Below are 18,376 nucleotides of genomic sequence, written 5' to 3' on the forward strand. Positions count from 1 at the left end.
ATTTCTTTGAGGGTGTGTTCTAACTGTAGAGAAAAAAGAAGCTTCCTCTCCGGGTTCTCTACAGGAAGACTGCTGACGAGGCCTCCTGGGCTCGCCGGGTTCCTTGGAAGCAGAAGCGAGGCCTCGAGTGAGGAAGGGTGCACGGTGTCGCTCCCATGGGACGACATTAGTCAGGCGTACCCCTGCCCTGTCAGCCCGGGCATGAGGCTGCCAGTACCAAGCATAGGCAGGCGGACGGGCGGGCGCAGCGTCCTGTAATCACCGATGACATGCATGAAGTGGTTTTCCAGATCGGTTTTCCTGTCCTCCAGCTGCGAGTGGGGCAAACAGCACAGGAAGAATAACACAAGTTGCAGGCCAAGCTCAGGGAATGTGGCCTTAACAAACACAACACAAATAAAAAAATAAAAAAAAGTTAAAAGGCACACTGCTCTCCTCCTGAGAGCCTCTGAGCGAGGGAAGTGAGGCTACGTCCTGAGAGAAGGTCCAACCTTCCTCAACACCCACACAGACTCAACAATAAGCTGCCAGTCAAAGCCGATGCTGTTCTAGATACCTGATAAGGCAAGAGGCTCACATCAAGACCACTTGAAAAAGACTTTATCATGCTAAGAACTTTAAACTAGCGGTTGTATTGAAGCCTGTATGGAATTTGCAATTTATCTCAAATGCTTAAGAATAATAAAACTTCTTTTTGTTAATACTTTTTCAAAATTTTTTCTTCAACCATCTCGTGACCCCATGGATGAAGCTCGTGACCCCTTGTGGGGGGTCTGACCATCAAGACGTGGTGGTAAATTCAATGTTTTTTTCCCCGTCATTCAAACCAAAGTGATTTTACAACCGCGGCTTAGCACACAATGCATTGCCTGAAGGTGCTACCGGCTGTCTGCATGAACACAGTCCGCTGCCTGGTGAGAGGCCTGGCGAGCTGTGAGGGTTTTACTCCACCGAGTCAATAAGAAGAGGTGTTAAAGACGCCACGGCAACACAAACAGGTGCCCGCCGACAAGACAAACGGAGGCAGGGGAGGGTACCGGGTGAGATGGAAATGATAGGAAATAATAAATGAACACGTTTCACTTTCATGCATACAAGAAGTAATGTTTTTCTGTATGAATTATAATAAAGAAATTCACTTCTTCCCTTCAGGCACCTTGGAAATACAATCAAACACACAAATGCACACAAGATTTACTATCATTAAAAAAAAAAAAAACAGTGTTAAGTCTTAAGTGACGATTCAGCAACAGGTTTGTGACGTGAAGCATTTTTTATTTAAATAGGCAGGCGACTCCTTTTAACCACAAGCACGCAGTAAACATGTAAAGAATGGATTAGAGTGTGTTTATCTGCTCTAAGCTGCAATCATTAGCATGTCTAATTAGCTTACTTGCTAACAATGTTATAGCAGACCATGGGATAAATCCTTAACTAACATCATTATCTCGGTTACGTTCAAAACCCGAAAATTGTTGGGAACCAGCGTATCTAATATGTAGTATTTTCTCAAATTATGGGAAGCTATGAGGGTTTGTCCCACCGTAGCTCAGCCCCACTTTTTATTGGATTAAAGGGTGGTTACACTCTGAATAACCTGGATAACTTTATGCAAGATAGTGTTATTTAATAAAAGTATTTACTAGTCTTCATCTTTGTTCTGATAATCCATCATTAATCTGGAAAATATTCATGAGATTGTGAATTTACCAAACAACGGGCCTGCAAAATGTGTGTATGTGAGGGTGTGTTTGTGTGTGTGTGTATGTGTGTGTGTGAGGGGGGTGTCTGATTTTAATGTAAACCCATGAAGGAGGACAGAACACAAAGTATGACAGGAAACCAACAATATCTCAAAGGAAGAGAGGAAGTAACTATAAATGTTCACAGATCAATTCTGGTTTGCAGCTCTGCTGTTTTATTCTAGTGAAAGAAAGTAAAATTCAATTAAATCCTAAAACATTATTTCAGAATTTGATCTGGAATGAACATTTAAGCGCACACACACAAACACTCATGGACACACTCCCTGTCTGAGTCATAAAGCATCAGGAGACGCTGAGGAAGAAGGTGTCGAGTTCCTCCCACCCAAAATAAACAGGTCATAACTCAAAAACACTTTTAATTAGGACAGAGGTATTTCGTGTAAGCCCCCATGCAGACGCGTCCGGGTTACGTTAATCATCCTCTGAGTGTTTGTTGTCAGGGGTGAGTCCCTTTGCTGAGAGACTTGGGTGGAGTGTTGAAAACCCCCAGTGGGTCGTAGAGACACACCCATGAGTCTGTGGGACGTCTCCCTTAGAACTTCAATAAAAAACACTGGGATGATAAAATAATAGTAAGAATTAAATAGTGCACATGTGATAATGAGGTGTAAGAAGAAGCATAACGGTCCCAGTAAATTATGTGTTTCTATGTGTGTGTAGATAGGTCAAAGCATACACACACAAGGGATCTATAAAATGGATGAGTGGCGGGCAACCACATGGCTCTCAATGAGCAACTTGTGGGGTAGTGCCTTGCTCAAGGGCACCTCTCCAAGACACCAGTTTGCACTTAATACTTTTTTTGGTTCACATTTGTCTTGACCCGGTGGAGTGACCTATCACCACCCCTAAAAAGCTTCCCACCACTTTGCCGAAACCCGGGATCGAACCAGGGACCTTTAGATCTTCAGTCTAACGCTCTCCCAACTGAGCTATTTCGGCTTATTTATAACCACTTAAGGTATGATACCATCTGAATATTTTGGTCATTGGTATTTTTGACTCTCAGCCTTCCTGTGCTCCTGTTTTGAGTTGAATTGATTCAAGAATACAATAAAAATTATTTAATAAATAAATAAATTCTGATTTAGTAAATGTTCACAAATCATCCTGTAAAGTAAAATGACTGTAAGTTTTTGTTCTATGCCTTTGATTTGACTACATTTTATCAGAAATATAAAACTTTTTATGAAATAGTGACTCAAAATATTCAATCATCTGACAACATATTTTTACATGATTCAAAAAGACCAGAGTGCTTTTAATTAAGATTATTTATGAGACTTCAAAATTTGAATGCTGAGAAGACCAGCAGATTCCACTTGCAGATATGGAACTATTTCTTTTTCTTTGTAGGTTAAGGAATAGTTAAGCATCTGACTTCTGGGCTCTTCCTCTCTTCCTCCTCTTCTCCAACCAGGAGAGAAGAATACTGATGAGCTTCATGTGGGAATAAAGGCAGGAAAATACTTATATCTCAAAAAATCAGAAAAATGTGACTGATGACTGAGCTCAGATCTACTTTTAAGTTTAATATAAACTCTGTTGATTTGGTTTGTCAATATTATATGTTTGCACTTGGCATATTTACTCATTTAATCTCTAAACAGGGAAGTACTGTATTTTATGGGTTTGGAGTGTTTCCTCTGAATTACAGCATGTTTGACATGTTAAGATTCCTCACATTCCTCACTGATGATAAGCTTCAAGTAGAAAATAACTCTGGATGGCGTCACCAAGGCTCTCCAGTCCAGGACCTCATAAAGTGGACATTATTGACTTAAAATAACTTCCACCATTCAGGTGAGATCTTCCACGTGTCACAGACTGAGCTGGATCAAAGTGAGATTCTGGATCTGATGATTCAGGAAGTTTTATTTTGTAGGGCTCAATGAAAATTCACACCTGTCAGATAAATAAAAACTTCGTCTAAGACTTGCAGCTTAGATGAAGTTGTCACAAAATTTGCTAACAGCTATGGTTTGTGGGTAGTTGTTTAATCTGCAAATATACTTGAACAGCGAAATGTTAATTTATACACATACACGGCACTTTTGTGTTACGTCAACAGGCGACTGGCCATATAAGGAAACCGTTAAAGAAGAGGTTTCAAAACATAATCTCAGAACCCTGTTTGTGTGACCACTTCATATTTCTGTTGCACTATACTGTATATAGTTAAACTAAAAGGGACAAAATAGTGACGACATCTCAGGGTTCTTTTTCTAAAATGAAGAACTCATTTAGTGATTTGATAAACCAGAAGTCTGTCACAGCACGGCTCTGTAAACATTTAAACCAGGTCAACTCATGAGTTTCATAAACACAACAAAGATATTTGATTTATCAAGCTGTTATTTCCATAGCTGTTTATTGTTGATATCATTTTCACCTGATAGACTGATATCATCTGGTTGTTTGTCCTTCAGGAAGTTCCTGCAACTGTGTCATTAATTGTTGTTTAAGGGCCAAATGTGCAAGAAAAACAAATTCGACTGCAAGCTTTGACTTAAAGCTTTTAAAGGAAAGCCGGCAAAACATGAAGCTGTAATGTTCAGAAGCCATCATGTGGGTTTTACATTATCATTTCCACTGCTGAGCATTTCTGCGTTTCACATCTCAGGTTTGTCGTCATGGGACTTGAACTGACGTCAGATTTCTTCCGGTGATTCAGATTTGCAGTCTCCACTTTCCTCATCAGCTCTTCTGCTCTCTGGTCCAAGCGAGGTCATCCTTCCCTCTGCGCCAGCTCATCGCTGACTCACAACATTTCCATCTGCAGACTCATTCCAAACGCTGCTGCAGGCCGTCTGGTGCAAACAATACCAATAATCTACCAATAAATCAGCAAAGATGTTCATGTGTGCAGACATAAGATATGTTACAGTTGCAGATGACACAGGTTATATTAATATTTCACTGCCAAGTGAATTTGGGGATATATTTTGATTTTGTGACACATTTTTTAGAGCCTCTTCCCTCTGGAGGCTTAAAAACACATGGGAATGCAGATAAAATAATGCATCAGATGTGGAGGAACAAGTCAAACATCGTTTAATGATGCAGATGAGTAAAATTATTTACAGGACACATTTTCAATTAACAGTTTACAATGTGATACAAAACACTTATTTCATGTGCATGCTGTGATTCTGAGACTTGGTGAGAGCTGTGATCAAAAATTTAGAGAAAGACATAATAATTTAGAAAACCTCCAGATTAAAATTGAAATTAAAAAATTAATTAAAAAAAGTAAATTACTGTGAGAATTGGATTTGTGCATCGATGCTATGAGTGGAATAAATCGTATATTGGTATGTGAGATAAACAACAACATTTCAGAACACACCTTTTCAAATGACACACACTTAATTTAAATAAATACATCAGGAGCATCACTTTTATGACAGTCAGCGTCTGTAGCTGCTCTGCTGCTGGAAGCCGCTGGAATCCATCGACTCAGGCTGGTGAGGATTCGGCTCCAGGTACTGTTCAAACTCGTTGCGATCCAGATCATACAACATGTCCAGCTGGACCTGTTCCAGGTAATAGTCACAGGATGGTCCAGCCTGACCAAGGAGGCTTTCATGAGCTCTGGAGTTCCCTTGATCCATTTGAGCACCTGTAGAACTGGAGACCCTGTGCTGTGGGTGCCAGTGCCGCCCACCAAAGTACACCTGAGGCTCTGCAGCGTACCCAGAGGGGTTCGGGTTCGAGTACACCACAGGTCTACTTGGAAAAACATTCACTGCTGCTCTTGCTGCCGCTGAAAAAGCTGGCGTGTGCTGGTAGCTGCTGCGGAATGAGGGGAAGTTACCTGGGTGGGAGTTGGTGGGGAAAGGGCGCATGTTTGGGTAAGACTGCTGCTGGTTCTGGGGCAGGTGGGGCATCAGGAGGCCAGGGCCGCAGAGCGAAGGGGCGACAGCAGAGGCAACTGCGTCTTGGAGCTTGGAGGTCTTCTTCTGCTGCTTCCTCCTGCGGGGCCTGTACTTGTAGTTGGGATAGTCGATGGTGTGTTGGACCCTCAGGCGTTCGGCCTCCTGCATGTACGGACGCTTGTCAGACAGAGTCATGGCCTTCCAGGTTTTTCCTGTAGCAACACAAAGGTTTAATAATTATTAGTTAAATAGAATCGACCAATAGCAGGTGATAAAACATGAATTTATGCAACAGAACTCTACAGGGTTCATAGTGAACAGTCACATTAAGCCTTTAAAGAGGGAACATTTAATATCTCCAAGCAGCACTAATTTTCCTCGGAACATTTTCACACAATCAATCCAATTCTTACCGAGTATTTTGCTCAGATCCGTATTTTCCAGGTCTGGATTCAGATGCGCAAGTTTCCTGCGCTCCTCTTTGGTCCAGATGATGAAGGCGTTCAGGGGCCTCCTGACTCTCTGCTGCGTGGACTCGGGTTTGGGTTCGGGGCTGGTGCCGCTGGAGTCGGAATTGACCGACATCGGGCTGGACGGCCCTGAACACGGGGAGCGAAATTCTGTCATCTGCTCCCCGCTAACGTAGGAACCCTGTCGGTACATGTCCGTGCAGTTCTGGAAGGCGGAAGGGTCGTGGATGTGTTTGCATGTCATGGATGGGGAATTTAGCTCCCTGATTTTCGCCGTCATCCAATCTAATGACGCAACGTGAGGGTAAAATCTGAGCGCTCCACCAATGGGAGGCCGGCAGGAGTGGATCAAGGTGTCAATTCCAGGTGTGTTTTTTGGGTTGTCGATAAGGTACTCTGAGCCCCCCCCCCCCCAGTCATTGATCTCTTGAAATTTAAAACACGAAGAGTCTGCAGTAATCTGCAATTAAGATGATCTCTGATTTTAAAGGCAATCTTTAATCCTCAGGGTAAACCGTCAGGTAATCAGAAGCAAACATTTTTCGTTTCTTATTGGTGGAATAAATTATATAAACTTTAAATAACCCAAAATGTCTCCTGTGGTTTTAGACGTTTCATTTCTATATATAATTTGGGTGCCTTACATAAATGTTTCCACTTATTGACTCTATTCCAATATTAATCGACATTAAGAGAATTTAGTTGAAAAAAAAAATCTAGTTTCAGTTTCTGTTTCTAACAAACAAAATATTTTAGAAATTCAAATGACTGTTTCGCCTATTTTGCAGAGAACTGGAACCTAACCAATAGGTCCTGATAGGCAGTATTGATAGGAGGACATCAAAGTTTTCAGGAGGCAGGGCTGGTTACTAATTACATTGGGGATCTAAGCTGTTATCGTTCGTCCACTGTCTCTATCGGAGAACATTTTACAGGACAGAAACAAACAGAAATGATCAAGGCGCCTTTATTGCGCGATTACCGCCCGCAAATATTTACCCGATACAAAAACCTGATATGCGCGTACGATGAGCACATCAGAAACAAATATACGGCTGCTTTCCAGGTTTAGGAATATTGATCACATTGCAATTAAAAAAAAAAAGGAACCAGGAAGGCTCATTTGGACATGAAGTGTTGGGAAATCAGTCAAATCAGAGATTTTGAGTCAAATATCCGGGTGGATGATCTTGGTGTCTTTTTCATGCCTGTTCATTTTATTCATGTCAGTTTTCCAAGATATTTTATCAAAAATATTTATGAACCCTGAAGTTTAAAAGTGAGATGAGCACAAAACCTGAAACCATCACAAATGGGTTATTATTATAAATAAAACTATCAGGGATTCATTACTTTGCAGACTCTTTTAAAACAATTTTCATTCTAGGAAATTTAGACTCAAATGCTATTTGGTGAATGACGAATAAAAGCAAACGTAAAGTGGAACAAAATGTCTTGGATTAGATAAATTGCTCAGATCATTGCGCGTTTTCACCTCTATCCAGAAACTTATAAAGTGCGTGAAGCCAGTTTAATATAATATAGAATGATGCATTACAGGTAGTTGTTTCCTCTCTGTGCGTGACTTTGTCCCCGCAAACGTGTCGATTACGCACAGTCTTACCTCGGCTGTGTATGTGGCGTGAGAGGAGGTGGCCGATAATTTAAGTCTAGGGGTTGATGTTACATCATGGTTCTCCTAAGAACACTTTGGACTTAAGGCGCAATCAGGCGAAAACCCAACTGATCAATACTGTGAATGCCAGATTCATCAATAGCAGAATTGATTAAGACTTGGTCTTTAAACTCTTATTCCTCTTCGGTACCATCCAGTATCAGTCAAAAGTGATTTCATTTGGAGGAGAGATAACACCTCAAAAAAAAAAAAAAAAATCAATGTCAGCTTGAGAAATTTAGATTCTTAAATGTCTATACATTTGGGGGTGGGGGGTTCTTCACTACTTCTTCTTGTGTCACAATTATCAGCTGAATCCACATCGGCGTTACGCACGCGTCAGCGCGCAGTGGAAAGCACTAATGGATTGAATCAATTACCCTGAACGGCCCAGCGGGAATAAAATAACGTTAGTTTCGGCTGGGGTTGAAGGGGGGCGGATGATACCTCGATATAAAATCTTGTAATTATATTCTGTGCATTAATTTATCCCCGTAACGTTTGTAGAATATAATTTTCATCCCCTTTATTCCCGTCCTATGAATGAATCCTAATCTCTGAGGTGATAGAAAGGTATCATCACATTGTCCCATGGCCACACAAACTGAATGGGCACTGTGCCTCCTGAATAGGGATTGTTCTCGGCCTTTCTGCTCACAATGTGCCATTGTATTGGACAGAACTCATATATGGGACACTCCTCTCCAGCTTCACTGTAGATCAGTGATGGTTGAGATGGCACAGGTAGGTCTGAGCAGCAGAAGCCTGCAAGAGCAGTTTAAGAAGATCCACTGGAATATACAAAAAGGTTTTCGTGGATTCTTGGGAACTCTGGGTGAAGTTTGGGTTCATGGATTTGGAGCTGCTCCTGTGGTCTGATGTGTGGGTGAAACAGGTGGTTTTCCATCAACTGGATCATCTGAATTCTTACGTTCTCATTCCGGACTGAAGGTTTCAGCGACAACAGCTGCTGAATGAACACTTGACCCCAAGCTCATGTAACTTTCCAAATCATGGAGGTTTGATGCAGGCTTTGCAGACCAGGAGACGTCTGCAGGAAAACCACAGGAGGGTAAAGCTGGAGGCCTCCGATAATGAAGTACTGTATTCCATCCAGGCCTCAGATCCCTCAGCGCCAACCCACTGGCTTTCCTTACAGTGGTTCATTCATAAAAAGCTGCATTGTTTAATAGCTGCAAGGTGTGAAGGGGATATAATACTGTTGTTAGGTGACTATGATCTTCGCAGCAAGGGAACTGCATTGCTTTGTGTTGTATTGTGTGGGCACAGCAGGCCAGTATCAAGATACACTCTGGAAAGACGCCATTCAATGCACTGACCTGTGCCCCACACCCCAGATCCCACCTCCTAATCACACGTTTGAGCAGATTCAACAGTACAGACTGAAGCTCGGGGTCTGGAGTGCTAGCCCCCACACTCCTTCTGTCAACAGCGCCCTGCCCGGCCCTACGTCAGGCCAGCTGAGAGGATTACATTCCCCCTGGTGTGGACAGTAGCCTCATTAGTGGAATACAATAATGCTCCACCTCCGAGAAGAGATAACAGGTCAGGCTCAGCCAGACCTCAAACGCAAACCTAAACCAGGGTGATGCAATGTGAACAACCGATCTGAGCATCAAGGATTTGATCCAAGGCTTCATTTCAGGCTCAAAAGTTCATCAATTGAAGACTAATCATTGACCACATCCTGACAGGCATCTGAAAAATTAATGAAATCAATTTATTGCATTTGACAACTAAATAAGAACTAAGATAAATGTCTAAACAAACATCATTTAAAAATTTCTTTCCATAAGATGTGACGTTGAATAATTTCAGTGTCTTTTTAGAGGTAACTTGTCTCAAGGATTCTGGATGAGTCTCTTTAAAGTGATTTTTCTGCTCAACATTTAATTGGCTAATCTTAAAAGGAACAGACAGACTAATCAATAATGAAAAAACCATTAATTACAGTCCTCAACGTTTTAAAGTCCAAACTGAATTGTCATATTGGATTGTCGTCAAATCAATGTGTAATTAAGGGCATCCACTATTTAGAGATTAAACGTTCAGGAAGTTGATTTGGTCAACTTTTCTATCTGGTTCATGTTTTCTAACTTCGTTACATTTGGTCATCATGAGTGAGACTGAAAGAGCCGAAACGTCACTATTCTTTGTAAATTAGGAATTGTATTCCACTGATAAGAGTCTTATCTGACGAATGGAAGAAGTCTTCTGATTCTTTTAGTGTCCAGCCAGCTTCAGATCTCATCAGTTTAATACCACAGCATGTTTTTTTTTATATCTACATTATAACACTCAAAATGATCAGTTGTGAATGTTAAAATCTGAGCTTGATCGACAACCAGACCAAGCAGCAGACAGAAGAGGAAGAGATCCGCATTCAGCTGTAATTAGCTCTAATTATTAACTGGAACTAGACTGAGACCTGTGAGACATGATGACACGAGTGTTTGTCTGAAACGACTCATTCAAGGCAGCAGATAAGCAAAACGATCAGCTCCAGCATGTTTAATTAAACAGCGTGAACTGGTTAGACTCAGACATTAGATTATTTGGAGCTGAAATTAGTGATAAAATGGCTACTTAAAACAGATTAACATATCTTTTTAGTCAAAGTGAATGACTGCTTTCTTAATTCCAATTGATGGAGACCAGTCTCCAGTGGATTTCTTTACTCTTTCTTGCAGACCTTCTGCAGCCAAAGTTCAGAGTCAATGTCCTTTTCTTTGGTTTGCTTGTCTGAGACTTGATACAAATTCAAAAGGATCTGCTGCTTTGAAGATAAGCACTGTAGTTCTGCCATAAACAATGATTGTGCTGTTTCTTTCCTGTGGCCTGATTTATTTAAAGTATTACGCTGTAAGGATTTGGGCTGGTTTTCCTGGCAGAGCCTGCTGTGTACGTATTCCACTACTTGTGTAGCTTATTGGATACTTGAGATTCAGGAAAACACTCCAGCAAAGTCATAAAAGTGTGACCTTTATCTTTTATAGCAGCACATTTTTCAGGTTTTCTTTCTAAATGTCATACATTTCGAAAGAAAACCTTGAAAAAAAGTTTTTTTGGTGAAAGAAATAACATATTTTTCCTAATTAACTCGTAGTTTGGTGCATCGTTTGTCACTTTGCTTTAATTTCTGCATAACTGAGATCTGCATAGGAGTCTTAAATGGCAGAGGGCACTTTGAATAGAAACACAATGCTTGCGGTCTTCCACCAACACACACAAACATACGCTTCCTTTGATAAAGTGTTTTTATACCAGCAGAAATTCTATGGCAGCGTCCCTTAAGACAATCTATGTGTAAAATAAGATGTTATTTATAGCGAGGGTGACATTTAACTTTAAAAAATAAACACGAGCGTAACGCAGAGTTCAGATATGGGCAGGATTAATATCGACACAAAATCTACAAGACTGCATTCTGATGCAGGGAACAAGATTAACTACCATGTTGTGTTTTCTATTGATTTTAACATTTTGAAATCTTTGAGGTTTTACAATTAAAAAACCCCATTGCATTTGGAGAACTGGAAATGCACAAACTTCTAAGTGAAAGTGTGAATTTTGGGAAGTTCGGCGACATCCTAAAGTGATAAACACAGCTAGATTAAATCACAGTAATTTCCTTAGATATCAAAGTATCAACATTTCTTGATGGCATCATTATGTCTCTAAAGCATAAGGGGGCGAAGTATGTGCTTCCCTGTGATTGTATTCCAAGAGGAGGGGGAGGAGAAGGATCTTTTGAACATCCACACCAGGATACAGCTGCCTATGACTAATTTCTAAACTCCCCTTATAGAGCCTAGGCAACCCATTTCACAAGTAACACACATCACTGGGCATCTGTTTCCTGTTTTCATTCTTTGAGTTATCTTATTTTCCTTATTTCCCCCTCACCTGTTATAGTTCATGTTCATTCCCATTCCATCATGCTGCACGGGTTGTTTTTCATCAGCATGATGACTGCGTCATAATTACACTGTATACAACTTATACAAAAATGTATTCCCTCTAATGATATGACAACACCAGTGTATCTAATGTTATATGGTTTTATGACAGTACAGTTGGTCACAAACACAGATTGCGGTTCAATGCTGTTTCATAGAAAATGCAAACTTTTTTTTACATGATTTAAGATACAGAATGTTACACATATTCATTCATTTTACTCCTTTGAATTGTAATATTTCAGAAGTTTCTCATCAGTTGGCATCAGAACCTTCTTCTCCGACATGTTAACAACCCAGCCTGGAGAGAGGCCAAAGAAGATTTGTCGGACATCCTTCCTCGTGGAGAGCATGTCATACAGTTCATCCTTTGAAATGTCTGGTAAAATATATCCATACTTCTGGGCCAGGGCTAGCCGAGCCTTTTGAATTTTCTCTGGGTCAGCCAAGTAACCCCTGTTTTCAGCATCTGTGTAATACAGGACCATATCCTCTCCAGGCAACATTCGCTTTGGAATGGGCTGCCCACGCAAGAAGAAAGGGACAGGCTTGATGACAATACCTTTTTAAGAAAAGAAAGAATACAGCTTATCATTTAACTACAAAAGATGAACCTTATAAACTGTGGTTGAGTTCTTAAGAATGATAACTGATGTGTTACCAAGACTTATGGGATCATAGAAACTGGTGGTGATGATCCCTCCATTCCGCTCAATAGCAGCTATAGCTCCTTCAGAAGCTCTCTGAACCTCAATGTTTACTTTTGCTGCAAAAATATCAGCACCCTGAAACAGAAAACACATGAATTGTTAATATTTGGCAGACCATGGTGAAAAAACAGGGTAAAAAAACAAAAGGTTCATCAGTGACTGAATGATAAACTTGTTGTATGGTGCCACCTATTGACACAACACGATCTAAGCACAGCGCTTTTAAAACAAAAGCCATGTGCCTTTATTACACTAAACTCAAAAACCAACATATTTTCAAGCACAAAGATTTTTCATTTTCAGATGAAATCTGTTCAAGCTGGATGTGTACAGCACTAAGTTGAAAACACACAACTCTTCTCGCAACGTACAGAGAATACTGTATAAAAAATGTTACTGCTTCCCTTCTTTTTCTGAAATTTAAACCAAATATTTATAAAATAGATTTAAAGAACTTAAGGATGTGTTTGTGTTTTTCCATGTACCTCATCAACAAGCTGCACTCCATAGTCTCTCTTTAGAGGCTGGATTGTTACTCCTCTGGCATTAACTAGCTGGGTCAGGTCTATGGGCTGAGTCACATCCACTCGTCCCAGGTCAATCAGGTACTGCAATCGCTTCAGTGAAAGAGGCTGGTACTGATAACGACGACTGAAAGAGCATAAAATTTATTTTCAATTGGTTTGAAAATCACATTAACCATCTATATGTAAAACGTACTACAGAAGTTGTGTTGTCTGTGCAAGAACTAAAGCAAAAAAATTAATGTGTGGCAAATCCAGGATCAGCATATATAATGTGTTTACAACTGTCAGATGAATTTTGTTGGTTTGTTTATTGGGCAGCTAATTAAATTGTTGACAAGCCAAAGAGAAAAAAGCTAAAACCAGACCTGCCTGACGCAAAAAAGAAAATGAAATTCTTCTGTTTGACTTCATGTGGGAAAGAGAACTTCAATGCTTGAACAATTGAAGTACGTAGTTTGAGTGTGGACCCCCAGATGCCCCACTGTGACCAAGGGATAATAAACTGGTTTCAAATACTCTATAATTTTAGACGCTTGAGGGAGGTATTCAACTGTTGTTTTCGAGAGATACACATTTTCTTTTGCTACTAGAAAAGGGGAATAGAGTAACATGGGTATACCTGTGTCCCTCATTGTAAGTATATTTTGGAATTGCCAGGTAGAAGGGAGTGGCTCCTCCCTCGAAACCCAGCCGAGGTCGGTTGCCTCTCTGTCGTTCTCCTTTGTGTCCACGGCCGCTTCTATTGCCACCATGCTGCCCTCTGCCTCGCCTTTTCTCCTGAAATGAAAAGGAACATGAGCAATATTCAAAAAAATACTATCCTGGCAATGTATCATCCCACTGACACAAATTACTAGAGGGTTAGCGGTTGTGTCTAAAGGCTATCATGACAGGCTAGCTCGTTTTGCTAGCTCTAGGGTGCTGCTGTAAGATTACTTCCGTTAGCATTTTGAAAATTACCGCACGAATTGATCCTGGCTCAGGCCGCAGGTTTGCTAACGTTATCCGTGGAAGATTCTTTAACGTATCAAACGCTTTGCCTCCAGGTTTCTTTGGGAAAGACATGTTTGTATTCCTCACATGTCAGAAATAACAAACCAAGGACATGTGTCACGTGACTGATGACAGCGGAAGTATTTTGTGTATCTTCCGTGATATTTCAAAATAAAATGCGGCCTGTAAGTACAGCAGAAACTGTTGAACCGTGACGCTGTTTTAGGTCAGAACCGTGACGCTGTTTTTTTTGCGAATGATATTGAATATTAAGACCATAGAGTAATGATTATAATTAGCTTTTAACACAAACAGAACAAACATCACGGCGCAAGATGTTAGATAAATGTGTACTATTTATTTTGTAATCGACACTTCTATTGCTACATAATCCTCCTAATCGTTTATATTCCATAGATGCCACGGTATGTTAATTGCCATTTTGGGAATTTGATTTATTAAATCTGATGTCATTGACATTCCACTCAACTCTCGGCTCGTATTTTTAAAGGACTTATAATTACGTCCAATCACGTAACAGAGGGGGCGGGACTTAGCGGTGCCGCTGGTGACTAACATGTCAGTTAATGGGATCGGACGGTGTGCTCTTTTCCGCTAATTAGTCTACCTTAAAGGAATTCCCGGCTATCAGCGGCAAAACGAGACTTTAAATTATCTTTTTTTTTTTAAATTAAGGGTTAAATATTTGATAGGTAGAATTTGTACAAGATTTTTACTGATTGCTAGCTGGATACTTCGCTAGTAGCTAACAGCCGCTAAATAGTCCCGACACATTAGCTGCTTATCGCTGTATGTGCGGTAATAACATGTCAGCGCCTTTGCCTGCCATTGTGCCTGCTGCCCGGAAAGCCACTGCGGCGGTGAGTTAATAACGTGACAATAAATGTAGTTCAACGAAAAAAAAACAAACAGCTGCATTGCTACCCACCTAACTGCACAAAACGCTGCCATATTCTTCCATGTATGTCACCTGCCTGTTTCCGTCATGATGTGTGTGGGATCTATAGGTGATATTCCTGCACGGCCTCGGAGACACGGGGTGGGTGAAGACTGCTTTTATTGACTTCTTAATGGCAAAATCAACAGTGTCTGTTCCTTAAAGATGAATTTATTTGTATTTAATCTGCAGGTATGGCTGGGCGGAAGCTTTTGCAGGCATCAGGATACCTCATGTCAAATACATCTGCCCACATGCGTAAGTACTAACAGCAGCTTCCATGCTGCACAAGGACTTTGTCTGCTAGTAGTGGAAAAGGCTTAAAGTGTGAAAAGTGATCATTTTCAATGCCCCCGTGCAGTCCCACCATGCCTGTTACCCTGAACATGAGAATGAACATGCCTTCATGGTGAGTGGTGCATGTCCACATTTTATTTGTATGGACTTGTCACCTTTTCATTGAGATTTATGTGCTTTCTTCTTTCTCCCGGACAGGTTTGATATCTATGGGTTGAACCCAGATGCTGATGAAGATGAGGCTGGAATTAAAAGAGCTTCAGAGAACAGTAAGTCTGCTTATTTAATTGCAGCATGTGGCAGACAATTCAAATGAAACAACATGAAAATATGGTATTTCGCAAATCGTGGTAGAAGTAGTAAAAATTATGTTCTGATAGAATTGATAGAGAAGCTTTGTTTTGGTTGAGCAAATGTTTTCTAGGGGAGTCATGAAGTTGAAGGCCTCCTGAAAAAATGAGATTGATAAAATCTCTGTTAAGGAGAATATAACTTGAAGTGGGCACATTGAAATGGCAGGAAATGTGATTGTTGCTGATGGTGATGGTGGCAATTTATTCGTGCTTTGACAGAAATGCTTTTTTTTTTTTTTGCTTAGGCTATAAAATGTAACCCTCTGGTAAAGTAATGCACATAAACCACCTGTTCCCACTGCTTAATGCCTCACTGTGCTGTGAGGTGTGTGACAACACAGAACAAATCCTTCAGAGAAAACCCATAGGTGGATGTTTTAATGCCTCGGGACATATGAATGTTCACAACATTTAACATTTAAGTCATGAATGGAGTGCATACTTTGGTCTGTGTAGAGGGATGATGTCGGTAAGCAAGGGTGAACTCCTTGGATGGGTTTCCTATGCAGCCACTGTGTTTCTTAGAAACTCGATCTGTCCTCAAGGAAGATCCTGATTGGTTTTTCATATTGATCACAAGTTATTTCATTGTCTGCAGTTGAAGCGTTGATAAAACAAGAAGTAAAGAATGGAATCCCGTCACACAGAATTATTCTGGGTGGATTTTCACAGGTAAGCGTTACATAACATTGATTCATGATTCTTTTGGGTTTTCAGGTTTGTTTGGGTTTTTTTTTGCATTAACTGTCGTTGTTTTTCCAGGGTGGAGCGCTCTCTCTCTACACCGCTCTGACATCCCAGCAGCAACTAGCGGGAGTGGTCGCTCTTAGCTGCTGGCTGCCGCTCCGCAAGGCCTTCCCTCAGGTAGATGACATACCTTGACTCTCTGCTTGTTGTTGTAAAATTGTGTGGAGACTTTTCTAAAGTTGATTCTCATTCCCAGCTTTTCAAGGCCTCGATGATCAACTATCTTTTACACTCATTGCACCTTTAAATCGTGTCAGCAGCAACAAATGTCAGTCATTACAAATTGTTCTAACTATCGCTGCATTTATAAGGAACTGATTATTTCCTGTTTGTGGATCTCCCATAGATGAATCATAATCCCTTATAATCGGATGATAATAATAGCAATAATCTTAATCTCTTCTCTTCTCAGGCCTCTGCCAGCAGCGCTAACAAGGACATGCATCTCCTCCAGTGCCACGGGGACGCCGACCCCCTGGTCCCGCTGATTTTTGGCACCCAGACGACAGAGAAGATGAAAACCCTCATAAATCCATCCAACATCACCTTCAAGACGTATCGGGGTCTACCTCACAGTGCCTGTCCAGAGGTCAGTATGGAGATGTGCGTTGTGTGATTCCCGTCCTGGTTCTTTTTGTATTACGTCTGTGTGTTGTGTTTGTGCAGGAAATGGTGGATATCAAACGGTTCATAGAGAAGCAGCTTCCTCCCATCAGAGATGAGTGAACTCCAGAGACACACAGAGCCATCATAGATTGGACTGACCCAGTGAGCCTCTGTGGATGTGGGGAATCACTTACTTGATGAATCCAAGCTGCTACTTTTAGAATTTGGGGGTTGGGGGTGAGGCATCGCTGCATCCTGACCCGGAGCTGCAAAGAGTTGCAGCATCAAACTATAGTTGCTTGAATGTTGAGAAAAGCCATTTCCTGTATGAAACGTATGTATTGAAATAAATAGGGCTATATTTCATGGAGTAATGCCTGCTATTTGAAAATAAACAGCCTCTTGCTAAAGGCTTTTTAATTATTGAGTGTTTTTTTTTTAACTGAGATGAGTTGAAATATGTTGTTGCTTCAAACATTTTAACTTCAAGTACATTAAATTGCTGTAAATATAATGTAATGTTTTATCAAATTGGTCTGTGGACAATTTTTTGCATCATTTAAATCTTGTGGATGAAACGGTTAATTGAAAAATATTCTGTATTCAAAAGTTGATTCTAGTAGAACTTTTTATCTTTATCTGAATATTTTTAACATTTCCAAACACACCACGTGAGCAATCATTCTTAAATAAGAATATTAAATATGTACCGGTATCCCTAATAAAGTAACCTGCATCTTAAAAAACATTCTTTACCTGTGATCATACACGACGGCAAAAACATGATTGTGCTTTATTTATATTGTATGTCTGTGAGAAATCAAATAGCTATATCACACAAATTCCTTCTTAAATACACAAATATATCAGTGATCATGGTCGTCATCTTTTTCCCTGTTTTATTTAAATTAAATATATAACTAATATCACAGTATTGAAACACACAGAGGAGATCTATTTCTGGGTCTCAGCTCGTAGTAAAAACTTGATCTTTGAGAAGAGCTGAAAGCACCAACGTGACGTCGTTGCACCTGTCCCGTCGGACTGAAGGTGCTAGTGTAGAAGATCTTATTCCAAGGCACTTTCCATCTTCTTTAGTTGCTTTTAAATTAAACCCACTACTTCCTACAAGAACTGGATATGCATTAAGGCTCACAATATACCTAAATACAAATGCAGTGCCCACAGATACATGCGTTCGCCCACCAAGGTAGAAAAGTGCAATGTCAAGCGCTAGGGAATATATAAAAATATAGATATGTTTCCTAACAAGTAACGGATGCTGATCTAGCATTTGTTCTTGTTCGCTCCAAGTATTTTGGTAAGCTAATCATGGGTAAATAAACAGCAGTTACAGCTGGTTAAAAACCGCTTTTGAGTCATTTTCATTTCCCTGTCTGTCTCTAACTAGCAGGA

At 40.5% G+C, this 18,376-nt stretch overlaps 3 protein-coding genes and 1 non-coding gene across 4 annotated transcripts; 1 reads left to right on the forward strand and 3 right to left on the reverse strand.

Moving 5' to 3' along the window:
* Nucleotides 1-2,635: 2,635 nt before the first annotated feature.
* trnaf-gaa (transfer RNA phenylalanine (anticodon GAA)) lies at nucleotides 2,636-2,708 on the reverse strand. The gene has a single exon. It is a non-coding gene; the product is annotated as a tRNA-Phe (tRNA).
* A 2,415-nt stretch (nucleotides 2,709-5,123) lies between these two features.
* On the reverse strand, nucleotides 5,124-6,394 carry sox32 (SRY-box transcription factor 32). Its single transcript, XM_068304555.1, has 2 exons — nucleotides 6,058-6,394; nucleotides 5,124-5,856 (listed from the first exon to the last, which is right to left on the reverse strand). The coding sequence occupies exons 1-2, from the start codon at nucleotides 6,392-6,394 to the stop codon at nucleotides 5,177-5,179; spliced, it is 1,017 nt and encodes a 338-aa protein (XP_068160656.1). The 3' UTR covers nucleotides 5,124-5,176.
* A 5,463-nt stretch (nucleotides 6,395-11,857) lies between these two features.
* Nucleotides 11,858-14,123, reverse strand: mrpl15 (mitochondrial ribosomal protein L15). Its single transcript, XM_068304274.1, has 5 exons — nucleotides 13,967-14,123; nucleotides 13,626-13,783; nucleotides 12,965-13,130; nucleotides 12,431-12,554; nucleotides 11,858-12,331 (listed from the first exon to the last, which is right to left on the reverse strand). The coding sequence occupies exons 1-5, from the start codon at nucleotides 14,069-14,071 to the stop codon at nucleotides 11,988-11,990; spliced, it is 897 nt and encodes a 298-aa protein (XP_068160375.1). The 5' UTR covers nucleotides 14,072-14,123; the 3' UTR covers nucleotides 11,858-11,987.
* Nucleotides 14,124-14,550: 427 nt separating this feature from the next.
* On the forward strand, nucleotides 14,551-17,567 carry lypla1 (lysophospholipase 1). The gene is made up of 9 exons (XM_068304076.1): nucleotides 14,551-14,880; nucleotides 15,028-15,059; nucleotides 15,150-15,215; nucleotides 15,319-15,366; nucleotides 15,453-15,523; nucleotides 16,206-16,279; nucleotides 16,370-16,471; nucleotides 16,767-16,943; nucleotides 17,021-17,567. The coding sequence occupies exons 1-9, from the start codon at nucleotides 14,812-14,814 to the stop codon at nucleotides 17,078-17,080; spliced, it is 699 nt and encodes a 232-aa protein (XP_068160177.1). The 5' UTR covers nucleotides 14,551-14,811; the 3' UTR covers nucleotides 17,081-17,567.
* The last annotated feature ends 809 nt before the right edge of the window (nucleotides 17,568-18,376 follow it).

The sequence above is a fragment of the Antennarius striatus genome, chromosome 20, assembly GCF_040054535.1.
Source record: "Antennarius striatus isolate MH-2024 chromosome 20, ASM4005453v1, whole genome shotgun sequence".
NCBI classification, from domain to species: domain Eukaryota; kingdom Metazoa; phylum Chordata; class Actinopteri; order Lophiiformes; family Antennariidae; genus Antennarius; species Antennarius striatus.

Excerpts from the sequence above, each read along its gene's own strand:
- sox32 (XM_068304555.1), bottom strand. The coding sequence starts at position 6,394 with ATGACGGCGAAAATCAGGGAGCTAAATTCCCCATCCATGACATGCAAA. Across the intron at positions 5,857-6,057 it reads GGATCTGAGCAAAATACTCG|GAAAAACCTGGAAGGCCATG; the intron begins GTAAGAATTGGA and ends GTGTTGCTACAG.
- mrpl15 (XM_068304274.1), bottom strand. The coding sequence starts at position 14,071 with ATGTCTTTCCCAAAGAAACCTGGAGGCAAAGCGTTTGATACGTTAAAG. Across the intron at positions 13,784-13,966 it reads AGCCAGGATCAATTCGTGCG|GAGAAAAGGCGAGGCAGAGG; the intron begins GTAATTTTCAAA and ends TTTTCATTTCAG. Across the intron at positions 12,555-12,964 it reads GAGTGCAGCTTGTTGATGAG|GGTGCTGATATTTTTGCAGC; the intron begins GTACATGGAAAA and ends TTTCTGTTTCAG.
- lypla1 (XM_068304076.1), top strand. The coding sequence starts at position 14,812 with ATGTGCGGTAATAACATGTCAGCGCCTTTGCCTGCCATTGTGCCTGCT. Across the intron at positions 15,367-15,452 it reads AGAATGAACATGCCTTCATG|GTTTGATATCTATGGGTTGA; the intron begins GTGAGTGGTGCA and ends TCTCCCGGACAG. Across the intron at positions 16,280-16,369 it reads TTCTGGGTGGATTTTCACAG|GGTGGAGCGCTCTCTCTCTA; the intron begins GTAAGCGTTACA and ends TTGTTTTTCCAG.